The sequence below is a fragment of the Dendropsophus ebraccatus genome, chromosome 2 (assembly GCF_027789765.1).
Source record: "Dendropsophus ebraccatus isolate aDenEbr1 chromosome 2, aDenEbr1.pat, whole genome shotgun sequence".
NCBI classification, from domain to species: Eukaryota; Metazoa; Chordata; class Amphibia; order Anura; family Hylidae; genus Dendropsophus; species Dendropsophus ebraccatus.
In genome coordinates, this window is record NC_091455.1 from 205591142 (window position 1) to 205611169 (window position 20028).

Sequence of the window (20028 nt, forward strand, 5' to 3'; positions counted from 1 at the left end):
GCACATCAGATAGGAATTGAAAGTATGGGTCTTCATACTATATAGAACATATTATGCGATTAAATAAGATAAAAAAAAATTCTGGAAGCCACCGCATTGCAGAGACAGTGGAGCCATTTACGGCATATGTGCTTTATGGCAGTAATGAAAACAACGATCAGAAAAGCATCAGTTATCTACAACATCCTCCAAGGAGCAGAGCCCGATTATAGGAAGACTAAAAAGGCCTCTATCATTACAAAAACTGAATGTTACCAATAAGACATTTCTGTCCTGCAATCTGAAGGCGCCTAAATATCATGCATTAATTTTTCCTTAATTATCAGCAGCAGTTCTGGAGCAATAAAAGGATGGGACACCTGAAGATACACCACTGTTCTGACCCCACCCCCTAATAATAATGAGATGACTCTGTTGACCCCACCCTCTAATTATAACAAGATAATTTTGCTGATCCCGCCCACTAATGATAATGAGATGACTCTGCTGACCCCGCCCACTAATGATAATGAGATGACTCAGCTGACCCCGCCCACTAATGATAAGGAGATTATTCTGCTGACCCCGCCCACTAATGATAATAAGATGACTGCTGACCCCGCCCACCAATGATGAGATGACTCTGCCTACTCCGCCCTCTAATGATAATGAGATTACTCTGCCGACCCCGCCCTCTAATGATAATGAGATGACTGCTGATCCCTCTCTCTAATGATAATGAGATAACTCTGCTCACCCCATTCTCTAATGATAATGTGATGACCCTGCTGACCCCTCCCTCTAATCATGAGATGACCCTGCTGATAAGTCCCATTCTACACAGAAAAGCTAAACATTAATCTGGTAGAAAACAGGAAATGCTGATACCTACCAGAGATGAAGCCACAGTGAGCAGAATGTACAGCCTGACAATCATTTCCATTTTTATCTTGTGTGGAGAGTCGCCTTGAATTATTTCTTTCAGTTCTCAGTAAATAATAAAAATAAATAAAAAAATATATCTGCTTGACAAAAGCTTCAGATTTCAGTCCAGGGCCCTGTAACAAATAGAAGAAGGAGAGGGTTAGAAGAAATTGTGGGAAAATTATATCAACACAATTGCCGCTCTGCCTGGGAAATGACGGTGAAATTGAACTATAGAAAATTGAGAATTTTTCTTTCTTTTTTTTTTTTTTTTCTTTCTGAATAGTCATCAAAGCAGAAGTGCCTGTGAAGGACAAGACACTGAGGCTCTGACTGTATGGATAATCTATTGACGGTTCAGACTGCTTTCCTCTGCTGAACTCCGCCAACACCAGATTTATTTATAAAAGGGTTTTTCTTTCAATCAAAAACTATAAAAAAAAAAAAAAAAAGTTCTTCCATAACCAGTAAATATAGATTGCTGAATAACTGCACAAAGTTCATTTTGGTTTCAATATGGACTCAGGTTTATTTAAAGGGGAACTCAAATCAAAATCAAATAAAAAAAATCCAGGATGGGCAGTGGGTGGGGGAACATAATAAAGAATTTATACTTACCCATCCCTGTGCCCCAAGCTTACTAACCCCCGCCGGTCTCCGGTTTCTTGAGAGAAGAACCCAGTTACTGACTACCTGAGAGACGGGACATTGCAGGAGTAGGAGCTGTATGAGACCAGCAGGGGGCAGTGAGCTTTAGTGTTCGTTAAACTTGCTGAAAGTTCAGGTTCAGCAACTTTCATTGGAACCGATACAGTCTGCATTTGACTCTCAGCATCTGGAGAAGTTAGATGCCACCCTAGGGTTGCCAGAATAAAGCTTATGGCTGTATACATGTTTTCTAGGACTTCTTAGGCCTGCATCCAACTTCTCCAACAACCACGAGTTCGGGTTCGGATCAAAGTTGCCGAACCAGAACTTTTAGCAAGTTCGCTCAATACTAGTAAGCTTGTGATGCTGCGTTGTGGGAGCATGGGGACAGGTAAGTATCGATTCTTTATAATGTTTAAATCTCTGTACCCCCCGTTGATCAATGTATTGGACCCCACTAGCTCTGTTATGAATAGAGCCATGGGTGTGGATTGTGACCCACTTCTCTATTCATTCCAATGGAGTGACAGAAAGAGCCGAGAACGACGGAAGACACTGTACTGGGCCCTTTCCGTTGGCTCCATAGGAATGAATCATGAGTCATGTGCCACACCCGCAGCTCGATTTATAACAGAGCTGACGGGGGAAATCAGTGGGGTACAGAGGTCGTTTCCCCTATCCTGTGGAAAAGGGAAAAGTGAATTTTTCCCGGAATACCCCTTTCAGGGTACCAACAACCCTCCTGAAGATTCTCACCCTTGCACCTAACCATCGTGCCAGCCTCCAAATGATGTTACCGTTATGACATTGTGGCCACTTCCGAAATTCAGCCTGTTGACCACCATGAGGTATAATATATTCTGTTAGTTAAAATGACTCAACAATAACATGCCTACGACTCCCCCCCCCCTGCAGAACCACTAAATCAAAGCTGTGACGTTAATATATGCCATGCCGTATGTAACATCTTCATACATAATACTGACGTTTATTTATATTTACACATTTTTGCACACTAAATTCAATGCCATGTTTGTATAACTGAAAAATTTACATGTCTAGACAACAGCTATGGATGATGCACACTCCTCCAGCACTCAGGAAGGGAAAAAACCCCTGTGGAGGAAACCTTTAGGGAAGCATGGCTGAAGGATTTCCCTTCCCTTGGGCTTAAAGGATTAATGTCAAACTGTTACCGAAATTCATAACATTATCGCCCATGGACTTAAAACAAAGAGCAGATCTAAAAATACAAGTATCATCATACAAGCTAAACAGTTGTAAAGTACTTTTAACCCTTAGAGGACCGGGCCAATTTAAATTTTTGCGTTTTCGTTTTTCCCTCCTGGTGCTTAAAAGTCCATAGCACTCGCATTTTTCACCTAGAGACCCACATGAGCCCTTATTTTTTGCGCCACTAATTGTACTTTGCAATGACAGGCTGAATTTTTTCATAAAGTACACTGCGAAACCAGAAAAAAATTCAATGTGTGGTGAAATTGAAAAAAAAAAAAACGCATTTCTTTTATTTGGGGTTTTTTCGTTTTTACGCCGTTCGCCCTGGGGTAAAACTGACTTGTTAAATATGTTCCCCAAGTAGTTATGATTACAACGATATGTAACATGTGTAACTTTTATTGTATCTGATGGCCTGTAAAAAAATTCAAACCATTGTTAACAAATATATGTTCCTTAGAATTGCTCTATTTTCAGGCTTATAGCGCTTTTACCCTTTGGTCTATGGGACTGTGTTAGGTGTCCTCCCCACTAGACACCAGGGATCGGCTGCATCAAGTAATTGAATGCAGCGGTCAACTTTGACAGCTGCATCTGATTACTTTATTAACGGGCACAGCGATTGGACCGTGCCCGCTAATAGCCGCGGTCCCGGGCTACGAGCGGCACCCGGGACTGCGGCGGTTCAGAGCGCGGCCCCGCTCTGAACACGTGGAGGCGGCCCTGGATGTACAATTACGTCCAGGGTCGCCTAGGGGTTAATAAAACTGGGCAGGCAGTTCTTCGTATGAGAAAGAGACAAGACAGGATGTTAATATTCTAGGCAAATCCCTACCCTGGCTCCATTCCAGTTCTCCAGGGGTTGTCACCTGTCCTAAAGGCAGATCCGCAACTTATACATCCCGCTCCCCCCAAAACGTTGCTTAATTACTATAACCAACATCTAACAACGATAACTTCCCTGTCTGAATGACGGGATAATCTGCGGCTCGGAGATAAGAATTCACACATCTGCAGCAACAATCCTATAATTGACCACCAGCCGAAATAAAGTGATGGTTAATTACTGTGAAAATCAGGAGAGAAGATATAAAGTGTTTAATTACTGCAGAGTGTGATCTGCGTCCTCCGATGCTTCATGTCAGGAGGCGGCACAACGCGAGGGGACAAGACAGTATTGTCATGGACAAGTATAGGATGGGACAATAACAAGATGACGATGGTGAGGAAAAGATATAGAGCCACACATTATAATATATGTATGAAAATAACATGATTTTTTACATGTAATACCAGACCTGACCACCCGGTGTGCTGTTACAAAACGACATACACCCCAGCATCATAGAGCATGGTCTTATTTGTAGCACAAAGCTATAAGGCAGCCCCTACTGGAAAGAACTATGACTATGTTTAATTTTATAGAGGATGGAGAGGACTATGGGGGAGATTTATCAAACAAGTGACCCTGGCCCCTTGCAACCAATCAGATCCCACTTTTCATTCCTCACAGACTCTTTGGAAAATAAAAGGTGGAATCTGATTGGTTGCTAGGGGCAACTGAGCCAGTTTCACTTTACACCGTGTTTGATAAATCTCCCCCATTGTGTACGGATATTCCTACAGTATGTGAGTTTCCGCTATTCTCTTTGTACTATGATGTATTTTTCTTTCAGCCTTGGACGGGAGCTCACAGTCATTCTATTAATGTGTCTGGTGTCGCCCGCGTAGCCCTGCAGGTTCAAGGAAAACAAACATTTGTATAAAATGGAAGGACGCGGATAATATTTATTTATCTTGCCTAGTTTTTTTTGCTTGACAAAAACGTGAAGAACCGATCGTGTACCGCCACGTGGTACTGAAGTTGGTGACACGGGAAAAGTCCCTGTGAGAAGACCAGGCTGGAGTATGACATAGAGAGGCCTAGATATCCTATTACCAAATACCTGATTAGTGTAGAGTAGGGGGTCCCCAGTTCAGGACTCTGCTACACAGCTCCCTCCTTCAATTAGACCATATATGTTTATGGAATACAAGGAAAACCCTATTGACTTCGATAAGGACAGTGTAATGCTTCATGTCTCCTGCGGGGGCACTGCAGGGGAGTCAAACAATTACTGATGAGTTTGATAAAAATTAGTTTTAATTTCCTCCAAAATTTTGATTGATCTGAGGTTGATTTGACAGGTGACTATCATTGTGTCCTATATGGACCGCATAAGACAAGGATGTGGAACCTTCGGCCCCCCCAACTATTGCAAACCTACAATTCCCATTATGCCTGGGCAGCCAAAGCTTTAGCTGTTCAGACAAGATGGGAATTGTGGTTTTGCAACATCTGGAGGGCTAAAGGTTTCCTATCCCTGGCTTAGGGCAAGGCATACAGAAGCAGGGACTCCTATCAAATAGAGGAGTGAAACATGCACTGTACAAATCCGCTGATTCACTACCCAGCTCAGCCAATGTTTGCACCCACTAAAAGGGAGCTTTGATGCAATTTCCATTGCCACTCACTACATTGCCTTGATCAGGTGCTCTCCCTTACCACCCAGTATACAGGAGCAGGGACTCCAACCTTTTGAGAGGTGTCCCTGCTTCTGTATAAATCAAATTCAAATCTGAAGGACAATTTAAGCAAATCCTCCTGAAATTTTGTACTCTATTGTACTTTATCCCGGTCATCCTGTTGAAGAATTGTTCCATATTTATATGAATATGTTATAGGGAGTGTTAGGGGGACTTGCCGAACTGTTCGGGTTTGGCAAGTTACTCCAAACCCAAACGCTTGCCACTTGACTCCTGATGGCTAGAGAGGTTGGATGCCGCCCTAGAGCTACCAGGAAAACATGGATATAGCCTATTTTTGTATCCAGGACTCCCTAGGGCGGCATCCAAACTCTGGGAGTAAAATGCTGAGCGTTTGGGTTTGGAGTAAATTGCCAAACCCAAACAGTTTGTCAAGTCCTCTCAACTCTAGTTATAATGAGTTTTGGAGGGTGAAAGCCACTGTATAGGCAGCGAGTGGCCCAATATGGTAATTAATAACCACATAGACCATTGCACCATGCAATACAAAAACAATATTAAAATCTAAAACTCCATCACTTCGTATAGTGCAAATATCCAAACTACCGCATCTGGACCTAATGAGATATGTAGCAATGGCTTCCTGCCCTTCCATGTCCTCTGTCCTGGCCTGGCATTACAAAATCGGAGTCAATAAAGTTTTCTGCAGAATATCAAATCAGACTAATGTCCATAACAAACAAGGCTGCGTCCTGATAAATGATCTTCACGGCTGATGTCATTGTCTCCTAGAGGATGACATTAGCCGCTTCTGTTTCTTGTTAGGACAAAGAACATTTCCTATGTGCTCACAAGGAGATCATTGGAAATATATGTTTTTAGGAACAGCTTGTCAGGGTCATATCCGAATTATCAATGACATTAAGACTGGCAAAAAGACAATAGGTTGAGTTTTTTGGATTTGCAGATCAGACATTTTGGAAGGTCCATAGTGGTGGCCTCCAAATGCAATGTTGATGAGCGGAAGTAAGTGCAGTCTACTACAACCTATGACCATGGATGACCTAAAATCAATGACAGGGTCTTTTTAGGATGTCCATCTCTTAGTTCTCCACTAATACTGGTTAGTATATAAGAACCACCAGGGTTTACATGTGTTCTTGAAAATGTTGAAGAATAGAGAAAAGTGAACCTCAAGGACGCTCAATGAGGGTTCATCTGAACTTCAGTGTGTGGCATTTAATTACCGGTGGCTGAAGTTGTTGGATGTAGCCCTAAGGAGTCCTGAAAATCATGGAAATCCATGTATCCGTGTTTTACAGGTACCTTTGGGTCTGTATGTTTGTCGCTTTGCAGCCCGGCCTCATTCATGTTAATAGAGCTCAAATACCAAAATTTTTGGAAAACATAATTCTATCATTGTTCATTTTCTGATATAAGTTTTTGTGATCCCGAATGTGGTGAATGACTGCACAGAATGGATTTATTAGGTCAAAATTTGGGGCCAATGTAGCCAAATTTAGGATCCTTGATACACGGCGGTGGACCCAATAAACAAATTGCAAAAAATTCCCAAAAATTGGCAACTAATTCCTCTATGAAAGATATATTACACCCAAACCCAAAAGCCAGCACCTTCTACTTAGTAGTATTTGTCTTAGGTAGTGTTGAGCCAACCTGCCGAAAAGTTCAGATTCAACATCATTTGCAGAACCTGAATACTGGGCATTTCACTCCCAAGGTCTGGAGAAGTTGAATGCCACCTTAGAGAGTCCTAGAACACAGATAAAGCCTAGGAGCGTCATCCAACTTCTCCAGCCGTTGAGAGTCAAATGGCAAGCATTCAGGTTCGGAGAATGCTGCAAAACCCGAACAATTCGGTAGATTTGCTCAACACTAGTCCCAGGCCCAATATTTGCAGCCACAGATGACTCAAAAATGGAAACGCCTTACATTAGTGCCCTCTCAATCTTTAAATACTCATACAGTTCCTCAACCTTCTATACCCTCATGAGTACTACTCATGGTCTCTAGATCTTCTCCAAAACCAGAAGAAAAAAAAAACACTTTCGTCTTCTTGTCTGAGCTTTTTTACTGCAATAAATCTATAAGCTCAGAGGAAAAGCTCAGAAGAAAGAAGAAGAAGAAGAAGAAGGAGGTGGAGGAGGAATGTTTTTGAAAATACCTAAGGATGGTTTCATCATCAGGTTCACGTACGTTGAATACTATTATGCTGCCCTTTAAATCATCCCACATAGTATAGAAGTCTAGAGGAAATACTGGAGGCAATTCAATGTCCCATTGTTATCCAGACTAAAGGTTTCCACCGGAGGCCATTAGCATTCTACGCACAAGCCTCCTGTCACCCGACAAAAATTGTCTTGCCTCAGCGAGCCGCCGAGTGTGTATTTAATGAGAAGGAATTTCTCCTTGTGCGCGATTCTTCTCCAGAAAGGAATCTAATTATGAGTTAACCAGTGATCTGCTGGAAATTACAGCGAGGGGCTGATCACATTGTGGGAAGGATGAAGCTGAAGATGTGTTCAAGAAGATTCATGAAACAACAAAAACCTCCAGGGCCACATGGTGCTCAAATACCGGCTGCCGAGATGAGAATGTACAAATGGAAGAAGAAGTCATAAGCTAGCCATAGCCTATACACAAGACGGCAGACGGGCAATGAGACATGGCAAAACCACTTAAGCAGCTCCAACCAGGATGGCACAGAAGAAGCTAGACATACTCTACAACAATGATCCAGGTGTCCTTTCCTCCAATCCATTATAGTATAACTACAACATTATAGTAGGTATATTCTTGTATATAGGGAGCAGTATTATAGTAGGTATATTCTTGTATATAGGAGCAGTATTATAGTAGTTATATTCCTGTATATAGGGGGCAGTATTATAGTAGTTATGCGGTTCAGGGAAGAAACAGAGTGCTGCACCTCACACCTATGGCTGATACTAGTGCCGCTAGGCTAAATAAAAAACACATCAGAATTTTGTGTATGAATTGATCAAGCCATACTGCCCCATGTACCTCGTGCCGGTATCTGATACACATGGGTCCCTACACTAAGTCCACACCGTGCCAGTCAGTGGCCACCAACCCCGCAGGCATGCACAGTCAGGGAACGGGGGCCATGGGACGGCCCTGCGACCCCCATGCCGCAGGACCAGACCCAAAAACACCACACCAGAACCCGGCCAGCACCGCCGGCGGAGAAGGTCGCCCCCAAGCAGCACAAGTCTGGATAAGGAATTACACTCACCATAGCTGCAGCAAACAGAATGGGAAAAAACATGTGAGGTCTGACCTGGCTAGAGGAAGGGAGGAGTCCCGAAATAGCTATCCCAGGTGATGCGCCTGCACCTCCACTGATCCACCATACCCTCCCTGCAACTACGTCTGTGTAATAAATATTTGGAAGACGATATCGGTGAGTGCTTGAATCTCTCCTACACATTGTTTTGCATCTACCTTTTCTTCTGAGCACCCAGTTGTCTCCATACAAGATACACCATATGCTCCATCCTATCCACCAGGGGTTTATGTTGTAAGCAGTGCGGGCTAGCTATACCTTTTACCAGTATTATAGTAGTTATATTCCTGTGCATAGGAGCAGTATTATAGTAGTTATATTCTTGTATATAGGGAGCAGTATTATAGTAGTTATAGCAGTAGTAGTAGTATCAGCCATAGGTGTGAGGTGCAGCACTCTTTTTCTTCCCTGAACCGCATTTTGTTTCTCTCTTTTCTCCGTGTTTTGCACTCCTCCTGGTGAGACCCACATGACCGCAATTAGCAGGAGACACCTGAGTGCACATGGTTTTAATCCCTCCTGTTTTTTCCCATTCTGTTTGCTGCAGCTATGGTGAGTGTAATACCTCATCCAGACTTGTGCTGCTTGGGGGCGACCTTCTCCGCCGGTGGTGCTGGCTGGGTTCTGGTGTGGTGTTTTTGGGTCTGGTCCTGTGGCATGGGGGTCGCAGGGCCGTCCCATGGCCCCCGTTCCCTGACTGTGCACGCCTGCGGGGTTGGTGGCCACTGACTGGCACGGTGTGGACTTAGTGTAGGGACCCATGTGTATCAGATACCGGCACGAGGTACATGGGGCAGTATGGCTTGATCAATTCATACACAAAATTCTGATGTGTTTTTTATTTAGCCTAGGGGCACTAGTATCAGCCATAGGTGTGAGGTGCAGCACTCTGTTTCTTCCCTGAACCGCATTATAGTAGTTATATTCTTGTATATAGGAGCAGTATTATAGTAGTTATATTCTTGTATATAGGAGCAGTATTATAGTAGTTATATTCTTGTATATAGGAGCAGTATTATAGTAGTTATATTCTTGTATATAGGGGCAGTATTATAGTAGTTATGGTTCAGGGAAGAAAAAGTGCTGCACCTCACACCTATGGCTGACACTAGTACCTCTCGGCTGCATAAAAAACATCAGAATTCTGTATGTGAATTGATCAAGCCACACTGCCCCATGTACCGCGTGCAGGTATCTGATACACACGGGTCCCTACACTAAGTCCACACTGTGCCGGTCAGCGACCACCACCCCCGCAGGCGTGCACAGTCAGGGAAGGGAGGCCATGGTACGGCCCTGCAACCCCCATGTCACAGGACCAGACCCAAAAATGCCACACCAAAACCCAGCCAGCACCACCGGCAGAGGAAGCTGCCCCCAAACAGCACAAGTCTGGATAAGGTATTGCACTCACCATAGCTATCAAAGATAGAATGGGACAGAGTAATTATATTCATGTACTGTATATAGGGGGCATATTTGGCAGTTCACATATTTGTATATATTTGTCGCACACAGTAGTAAGCTTGGGCCCCCATGTGTAGGTTTTTCAGGGTGGGGACATTCCACATTGTCTATTATTGCGTCAGGTTCATTCACATTATTCTTTATCATTGATTGTTCAAAAAAGAAAATCTGAAATGAAGGAACATTCTGTAGATTTGGCTCCTGGTCCCCTGCAGACTATTACGCTCATGAACTTAATTTTCCTATTGTTCGGTATGTACCCTGCAGATCAAATGTGGTACCAACATAACTGTTGCTTAGCAACCTGATCTCCTTTAATGCAAATATATAGTTGTGTCAGCGTGAGGCTCAGCCACATTCTGTAGGCAGCGTATAAATTACTGATCCGCCGCCGTCATACTTGGACATTCAACCCCCTCAAATGAAAATCTGAATAAAATCTGAAAAATATAATATTTTTCATCTTGAGTTGTTGGGGAATGGTAAGAGAAAGTTGCAACACCCCCCTCCAACCACCACAAAGAAGGGGGCAAGATATTCTACAAAAGCCTAATGTGTAAGAGAGAGGGGCGGGGCTGTGACAACTTCTTGTCCTTAAAGTGCACCAGTCAAAACTTTTTATCGGTCAGGGTCTGATTGTTTAGAGCCGAACAATAAGTAGAATGGGTAGTAAGAGCAGGTTCCCCCGCTATGTGTATACTAGACCTGCACGGTGGGGAAATAGTAGTGGCAGGGAACATGCATACTCCACCAAAAAGTGAGTCTTCCCAGGAAATGAAGCTTAAAGGGGAACTTTAAAAAAAAAAAAAGCAGTAGCGGTTTTCTATAAGGATTTGCTATTGCTCTGGACAGAGAAAAAAATTAAATCTCTGGAGACAAAAAGTTAATTTAAAAGAAAATCACTGGAGTAACCCTTTAATTGCAGATTTTTGCCTCAAAATTTAAGAGATCCCTTGATCCTGCCACAATCGGTTGATCACTGGTAGATCTAGGAACTGGTGGGTACAAGGGGCAGGTTTCTACCCACACACAATAATGGGCATTTCCTGTGTGGCTTTCATGTGGATTCTTAGGAAGTCTTGGGGGCGGAGCTTAAAAGTTCAAATTTTTTAGGTTGGCAACTATGTGTTACATGATCACCTATCCATTTCAATAGGCATGAATATGTTTTAAGCGGCACTGACTAGTGGGTCTACTTTTAGGAAAGGTTTAAGATCACCTCCTTTAAGTCTTAAAGGTATTTTACAACAATAAGAAAATCCCATAAAATACTTATTAGACTGTGTTTTTCTCCATTGTGCTATCATGTGACATCACATATGACATTGCCTACATGTTATACACTGAGTTTTTGATTTTTTTTCATTGCCTAAGCTTGTAAGACAAGCAGGAGCAGGAGGCAGTGCACTGTATTGATAGAACTTCCTGTGACTACTTCTCTACATACAGCAACCTCTGTGCAAATGTGGTCCCCCGGACAGGAGGTCAGATAATCTGATGTTCCTGAGCTTACAGAACAGGCTAAAGGAGGCTGCAAGAAGAGACCTAAAGCCAGATAGTATAAAGTAATGTAATACTGCTACGGTGGTGGAGATGCCCTTTAATATGTAATATGTCTGTGCTCCACAGCAGCGCTCATCACTTGTACGACCCATCCCCATGACATTCTGCAGATGTGCTTCTCGCTCGCCATACAATGCTAATCACAATCAAGAGTTTTGCTATAGAAAATTGCAATGTTTCACCCCCCGATGCCGGCGTCTCCTAGTGATTAATCTAATTAGCCGTAAGATGCACAGACAGCTGATAGTGACCACGGATCGGGCCGGAAACTGCTGCCGTCATGGTGATTCACCAATTTATTAATGGATTCTCTACGGTTACAGCCATAATATAAGAACACTTCCAAAGTTACTAAGAACAAATTGGAATAAGGAATGGCAACAGAAAAGGGTAAGGGCCCTATTACACGGAGCGATAATAGGCCGAGCTGATTATCACTTCGTGTGATAGCAAAAACGATCATTGGCTGATCGTTGGTTCAGGTCTGGACCGAAAACCGTCAGGTGCCGAGCGCACATAGTTGTGTGTCCAGGGGCGTAGCTAATGTCTCCTGGGCCCTGGTGCGAGAGGCCAACTTGGGCCCCCCCCCCTCCTTTCACGACCAAGTGATGCTATTGTTGTGTGTGTGTGTGTGTGTATATATATATATATATATATATATATATATATATATACACACACAGTGGTGCCTTGGATTATGAGCATAATTCGTTCCAGGACCGTGCTTGTAATCCAAATCCACTCTTAAACCAAAGCAAATTTTCCTATAAGAAATCATGTAAATGCAGACAATTGGTTCCGCACCCCAAATATATTTATTATTCTGTACTGTACAGTAATGGAGAGGATGGGAAACACAAGGGCTGACAGACTGCAGGGAGCATGAAGGAATGAGCAGTACAGATGTGGGCACATACATGCAGCACTCTCTGTCCGGGGAGAGAGGGGTTACAGCTATGGAGAGATTACCCCCCCCCCCCACAGTCCTGTCCCCTGATGTAAGCCCCAGCCTGAAGGGGATCTGCTATGATTTGGAAGGTGTTTAGAGTACAGTGCTGTAGACCCCGCTATGCAGGCCATGCCCCTTCTCCACTCGCGCTCCCACCCAATACAGGAAGTTCTTAAACCAAAGCAATGTTCTTAAACCAAGTCACAATTTTGAAAAACTGTGAGCTCTTAAACCAAAACGCTCTTAAACGAAGTTACTCTTAAACCAAGGTACCACTGTATGTATGTATATATATATATATATATATATACACACACACACACACACCAAGACAGATATTACCTATTACCGCCATACTGTTACTGACCAAATCCTGTATACTGAGACCAATATTACCAGTAATACCAGTATATAGGGAGGAAACATTACCGCCACACCACAACCACTACCATCACCACCATATTGTTACTGACCAAATCCAGTATACTAAATCCCCTCATCCAGTCATATAGAGGTGGCCCCAGCTCTACACAGGCTCTATACACCATATACATTACTGTGCAGTTATATCAGGTGACTCACAGGAGACGTCTTTTCTGATCGGAGTTCTTTCCTTTTCATCATCTTCTCCATCCGTCCTAGGCCATTATGAGAACTTCTCCGAGCCACGAATCCACAGAATCTGCCAGACAGACATATTAGGCTCCACACTCTGACACCATCTCCATCTCTCTACACACTGCACATCTGTACTGTCCCCTTTACACCCTCATTTAGTGGGTAGCCCTGACTCTATGTGACCTCCTAATAATATATGCCCCCCTCTGTGTATTCCCTCTCCCCCTATGTTGCCCCCCCAAATAGATGGCCCCCTCCCTTATAGATGGCCCCCTCTACCCCCTCCCTTATAGATGGCCCCCTCTACCCCCTCCCTTATAGATGGCCCCCTATACCCCCTCCCTTATAGATGGCCCCCTCTCTCCTCACCCTCCCTTATGGATGGTCCCCTCTCCCCCCACCCTCCCTTATAGATGGCCCCCTCTCCCCCCACCCTCCCTTATAGATGGTCCCCTTCCCCCCCCCCTCCCTTATAGATGGTCCCCTTCCCCCCCCCCCTCCCTTATAGATGGTCCCCTTCCCCCCCCCCCCTCCCTTATAGATGGTCCCCTTCCCCCCCCTCCCTCCCTTATAGATGGTCCCCTTCCCCCCCCTCCCTTATAGATGGTCCCCTTCCCCCCCCTCCCTTATAGATGGTCCCCTTCCCCCCCCTCCCTTATAGATGGTCCCCTTCCCCCCCTCCCTTATAGATGGTCCCCTTCCCCCCCTCCCTTATAGATGGTCCCCTTCCCCCCCTTTATAGATGGTCCCCTTCCTCCCTCCCTTATAGATGGTCCCCTTCCCCCCCCCACCCTCATAGATGGCCCCCCTCTTTCCCCCCACCCTCATAGATGGCCCCTCTTTCCCCCCACCCTCATAGATGGCCCCCCTCTTTCCCCCCACCCTCATAAATGGCCCCCTCTTCCCCCCACCCTCATAGATGGCCCCCTCCTTTCCCCCCACCCTCATAGATGGCCCCCTCCTTTCCCCCCACCCTCATAGATGCCCCCCTCCTTTCCCCCCACCCTCATAGATGGCCCCCTCTTTCCCCCCACCCTCATAGATGCCCCCCTCCTTTCCCCCCACCCTCATAGATGCCCCCCTCCTTTCCCCCCACCCTCATAGATGGCCCCCTCCTTTCCCCCCACCCTCATAGATGGCCCCCTCCTTTCCCCCCACCCTCATAGATGGCCCCCTCCTTTCCCCCCACCCTCATAGATGGCCCCCTCCTTTCCCCCCACCCTCATAGATGCCCCCCTCCTTTCCCCCCACCCTCATAGATGGCCCCCTCTTTCCCCCCACCCTCATAGATGCCCCCCTCCTTTCCCCCCACCCTCATAGATGGCCCCCTCCTTTCCCCCCACCCTCATAGATGGCCCCCTCCTTTCCCCCCACCCTCATAGATGGCCCCCTCCTTTCCCCCCACCCTCATAGATGGCCCCCTCCTTTCCCCCCACCCTCATAGATGCCCCCCTCCTTTCCCCCCACCCTCTTAGATGGCCCCCTCTTTCCCCCCACCCTCATAGATGCCCCCCTCCTTTCCCCCCACCCTCATAGATGGCCCCCTCCTTTCCCCCCACCCGTACAGGCTGATAAAAAAAACAAAACTTAACTCACCTGACATCGCGCTCCCACGTTGATTCTCACTCCTCCTGGTCTGTCCCCGGCTGCTGCGCGGCTGCCGGGAGTGTCGCGTCTTATCCCCGGCAGCGCGCGCATCCCAGAACTCCCTGCGCGCCGGAACCGGAAGTCAGGGCCCAAGGCGCGCAGGGAGTTCTGGGATGCGCGCGCTGCCGGGGGTAAGACGGAGCCAGACTCTTGTGACCGCAAGCACAACAATGCTTGCGGTCACAAGAGTGATTGATCGGGGGGCCCCGCGGGCCCCCCTTGTGGCGGGCCCGGTCGCGGCGGCGACCCCCGCGACCACGGTGGCTACGCCACTGTGTGTGTCGATGCACGGTCGACGGCTGACAATTCGCCAAACACCTGACACCTTTTCTCTTCTCACTCCCGGTCTTCTCTACTGTTCTCCACAGCTTCCAGGTCCTGGCAGCAGCATCATCTGAGTGGCCTGTCAGCTGACAGGCCGCTCAGCCAATCACAGGCCGCAGTGGTCCCTGACAGGCCGCCCAGATGCTGCAGCCGCCGGGATCGGGAAGCTGTGTAGCACAGGAGAGAAGAACGGGAGCAGGCAGAGGTAAGGTATCAGGTGTTTGGGCAAGGGCTGCATGGACATCGCTAATGATTTCCTTGCAGTCCTTACTGGCCGATTTTCAAGCGGTCTAATAGGTCCAGTAAACGAGCGCCGATCTACCAGATCAGCGCTCGTTTACTAAAATGATTTGGCCGTCGTAATAGGACCCTAACAGTAATTAAAGGGGCAGGTAATAATAGAGATGAGCGACCTGAATCGAGGTCAGATACAGATCTATGAGAAAACTGATAGCTGAGATTCTTTATATGTATGGGATAAAACAGTACAGCAGAGCTGGGTAGTAAAGTAATGCAGGAGAAGAGTAGGATTCTGGTCACACTGTCTAGTCTTGTGGGTGTATAGCTATATAAACCTTGTCTGCATCGGGGCCCAGGACACTGATAAATGATTCCTTCTCCAGTCTCCAGAGTCGTCGTGTGATATTACAGTACAGAAGATTGATCGCTCTCACCCTCTAATCCTTGCAACCTAAAATCGTCTCATTTAAACAACAGGAAAGAACATGAAACATTGATAAATGGCTGCGGCATCCAGGATCCCATAAAGCACAAACAATTGTCCGTCTCCGCTTCAGCTGGCAGAAAGGTCCCTGATGTCTGCAAGTTTTTATATCTGTATATCTATATAATACAGCACTCTCTGATGGTCTCCATCTAACCATAGGGAGTCTTTTACTATAATACCAGTCACTACTATGATACTACACGGTGGAGTCCAATATTGTGCCCGGCAAGTAATACCCAGAGGACCCGGTGTATGCAGCAGCTAGATGGGCCGGGAGTGACCCAATAAGGTCCTGGTAGGTTTCACAGGTATCTGGAGCCATGCTGACTGCCTCCCACAGCTGCCGGAGAGTGACTAGAGCCAACACCTACATTCAGGTAGTCCCACAGATGCTCAATTGGGTTCACATCTGGGGAATTAGGGGCCAGGGTATTACTGGGAAGTCTTAGTCATGCTCTACTTAACAAATGTCGGATATTACTAGCCGTGTGCCATGTCGCATTGTCTTGCTGGAAAATCCCATCTGCCCCAGAGAAGACAGTCATCATGTATGGGTGTACATGATCTGTAAGAATAGATTTATACCAAGATAGGCTGGGATTTCCTCCACATGGATAAGTGGGCCAGAGAACAGCCCTCAGACCGTAACGCTGGTCCCATCAGCTTGTGTTCTTCCAGCAATGGCTGCTGGGTGGTTTTCTCCTGATGAAGAAGAAAATGTGACTCATCAAAGAAGACAGCCCTTTACCAACCAGTAGAGAAGACAGCCCTTTACCAACCAACGGAGGGGACAACCCTTTACCAACCAGCAGAGAAGACAGCCCTTTACCAACCAGTATAGAAAACAACCCTTTACCAACCAGTAGAGAAGACAGCCCTTTACCAACCAGTATAGAAAACAACCCTTTACCATCCAGTGGAGAAGACAGCCCTTTACCAACCAGCGAAGAAGACAGCCCTTTACCAACCAGTATAGAAAACAACCCTTTACCAACCAGCAGAGAAGACAGCCCTTTACCAATCATCAGAGAAGACAGCCCTTTACCAATCATCAGAGAAGACAGCCCTTTACCAACCAGCAGAGGGGACAACCCTTTACCAACCAGCAGAGAAGACAGCCCTTTACCAATCATCAGAGAAGACAACCCTTTACCAACAAGCAGAGAAGACAGCCCTTTACCAACCAGTATAGAAAACAACCCTTTACTAACCAGTGGAGAAGACAGCCCTTTACCAACCAGCGAAGAAGACAACCCTTTACCAACCAGTATAGAAAACAACCCTTTACCAACCAGCAGAGAAGACAGCTCTTTACCAATCATCAGAGAAGACAGCCCTTTACCAATCATCAGAGAAGACAGCCCTTTATCAATCATCAGAGAAGATAACCCTTTACCAACCAGTAGAGAAGACAGCCCTTTATCAATCATCAGAGAAGATAACCCTTTACCAACCAGCGAAGAAGACAACCCTTTACCAACCAGTATAGAAAACAACCCTTTACCAACCAGCAGAGAAGACAGCCCTTTACCAATCATCAGAGAAGACAGCCCTTTACCAATCATCAGAGAAGACAGCCCTTTATCAATCATCAGAGAAGATAACCCTTTACCAACCAGTAGAGAAGACAGCCCTTTATCAATCATCAGAGAAGACAGCCCTTTATCAAACAAGAGAAGACAACCCTTTACCAATCATCAGACAAGACAACCCTTTACTAACCATCAGAGAAGACAACCCTTTACTAATCAATTGAGAAGAAAACCATTTACCAACCAGCAGAGAAGACAACTCTGTACCAATCAACATGGAAGACAGCCCTTTACCAACCAGCAGAGAAGACAACTTTTTACCAACATGTGGAGAAGTCAACTGTTTACCAACTAGTGGAGAAGAAGACAACCCTTTACCAATCATCGTAGAGGAAACCCCTTTACCAGTCAGCTGAGAAGACAACTCTCTACAGATAGGCGGAGAAGATAACTCTTTACCAACCAGCAAAGAAGACAATGTGAACAGGGGGCACCTGTTAAAATGCTCAAGTGTTTGTTACTCGAGTCGAGCACTGGAGCAATGAAAAACATTTTAGTGCTCGCTAAACACTAGTATCTTATTATATGTTATATGAGCAATGATACAATACTTGGGGACTTCTATGGCTGAAACCATACAGTGGCTTTAGGGGGATAGGCTATAGTTTAGGGGTCCTTGACTTTTTAGGCTGATCACATTCTTCTTTTTTCTTGACTCCATTAGATGGATAGAGATTATCATTATGGTTCTTGATATCCAAGTGCTGTAAGCGGCTCGGCAGTAATTAGTGCGAGGGCCGCGCACACTGACGGGTTCACTGTTCCGATACGATCACATCATCGTGTACACATAGTTTCTGTACGGGGTGATGGTTTGCTATTTGATCATTTTCAGCACAGACACAATGGTTAGTGAACTATATCGGACCAAGCACATGTAGAATCTGCAGTAATTAGACAGAGCTGTGGGGGATGGGCGGCCATATCTGACATCGAGGATGAGCGCAAATCTCTGATGAGGCTGCGGTGTGAGACACGGAGGACATAGACTAAATCTACCATAAGCTGTTGGTGGAAATATAGAGTAACACGTAAAATCTGCCATAAGACCTCAGCTTCTCCTACTACTAATGTTATAAAGCTATGGAATCTTGCAAAGCCTTCACCGGGAAGAATCACTAGTATTCTGGTCTGTATTTGGAGGTTTATTAACTCAGTAATCGGCAGATTGGCCGTCCTTTCGAGGTTGGATCTGGTGTGTACAGGACTGTCCCATGAACCCTTTGTTATATGTGTCCACAATTGATCCCTTCTCGAGATGGTTAGGCCCTTGAAGTGGTAATGTATGCCGATGATGTCACGTACAGAAGAGAGGAGGCAGATATAGTGATGTCAGAGGTGGAGCATTCCTTAGAGGCAATCAGGTCTGATATCAGAGAGACGCCATGGTCAGAATTTACTTGCTCCCTTGGTTGATCTAATTCAGAAGAGTGTAGTGGTACATAGGTGGAATTTGTGTTATTGGTGCAGAGCTTTGATGTATGGACAAGGGCTGGGACTATCATTTATAGACTGGGGCTGGGACTATTATTTATAGACTGGAGCTGGAACCATCATTTATAGACTAGGACTATCATTGATAGACTAGGACTGTGACTATCATTTATAGCCTGGAGCTGGGACTATCATTCATAGACTAGGACTATCATTTATAGACAGCGGCTGGGACTATCATTTATAAACTTGGAACTGAACTATCATTGATGGACTGAGGCTAGGACTGTCATTGTTGGACTGAGGCTAGGACTGTCATTGACGGACAGAGGCTAGGACTGTCATTGTTGGACTGAGGCTAGGACTGTCATTGATGGACTGAGGCTAGGACTGTCATTGATGGACTGAGGCTAGGACTGTCATTGTTGGACTGATGCTAGGACTGTCATTCTTGGACTGAGGCTTGGACTGTCATTGATGGACTGAGGCTAGGACTGTCATTGATGGACTGAGGCTAGGACTGTCATTGATGGACAGAGGCTAGGACTGTCATTGTTGGACTGAGGCTAGGACTGTCATTGATGGACTGAGGCTAGGACTGTCATTGATGGACTGAGGCTAGGACTGTCAATGATGGACTGAGGCTAGGACTGTCATTCTTGGACTGATGCTAGGACTGTCATTCTTGGACTGAGGCTAGGACTGTCATTTTTGGACTGATGCTAGGACTGTCATTGTTGGACTGATGCTAGGACTGTCATTGTTGGACTGAGGCTAGGACTGTCATTGATGGACTGAGGCTAGGACTGTCATTGATGGACTGACGCTAGGACTGTCATTGATGGACTGAGGCTAGGACTGTCATTGATGGACTGAGGCTAGGACTGTCATTGATGGACTGAGGCTAGGACTGTCATTGATGGACTGAGGCTAGGACTGTCATTGATGGACTGAGGCTAGGACTGTCATTGATGGACTGAGGCTAGGACTGTCATTGTTGGACTGAGGCTAGGACTTTCATTGTTGGACTGAGGCTAGGACTGTCATTGATGGACTGAGGCTAGGA

General features: G+C 45.6%; 1 protein-coding gene across 2 annotated transcripts in view; it reads right to left on the reverse strand.

The window, feature by feature from the left end:
• The window catches only part of ADCYAP1R1 (ADCYAP receptor type I), a 141071-nt gene that overhangs the window by 100089 nt on the left and 20954 nt on the right, over nucleotides 1–20028 (reverse strand). For both annotated transcript variants that reach the window (XM_069959260.1, XM_069959259.1), the window contains exon 2: nucleotides 872–1037. In XM_069959260.1, coding sequence (XP_069815361.1) covers nucleotides 872–922 — 51 coding nt within the window. In that variant the 5' untranslated portion in view covers nucleotides 923–1037. The remainder of the gene's footprint in view (nucleotides 1–871; nucleotides 1038–20028) is intronic.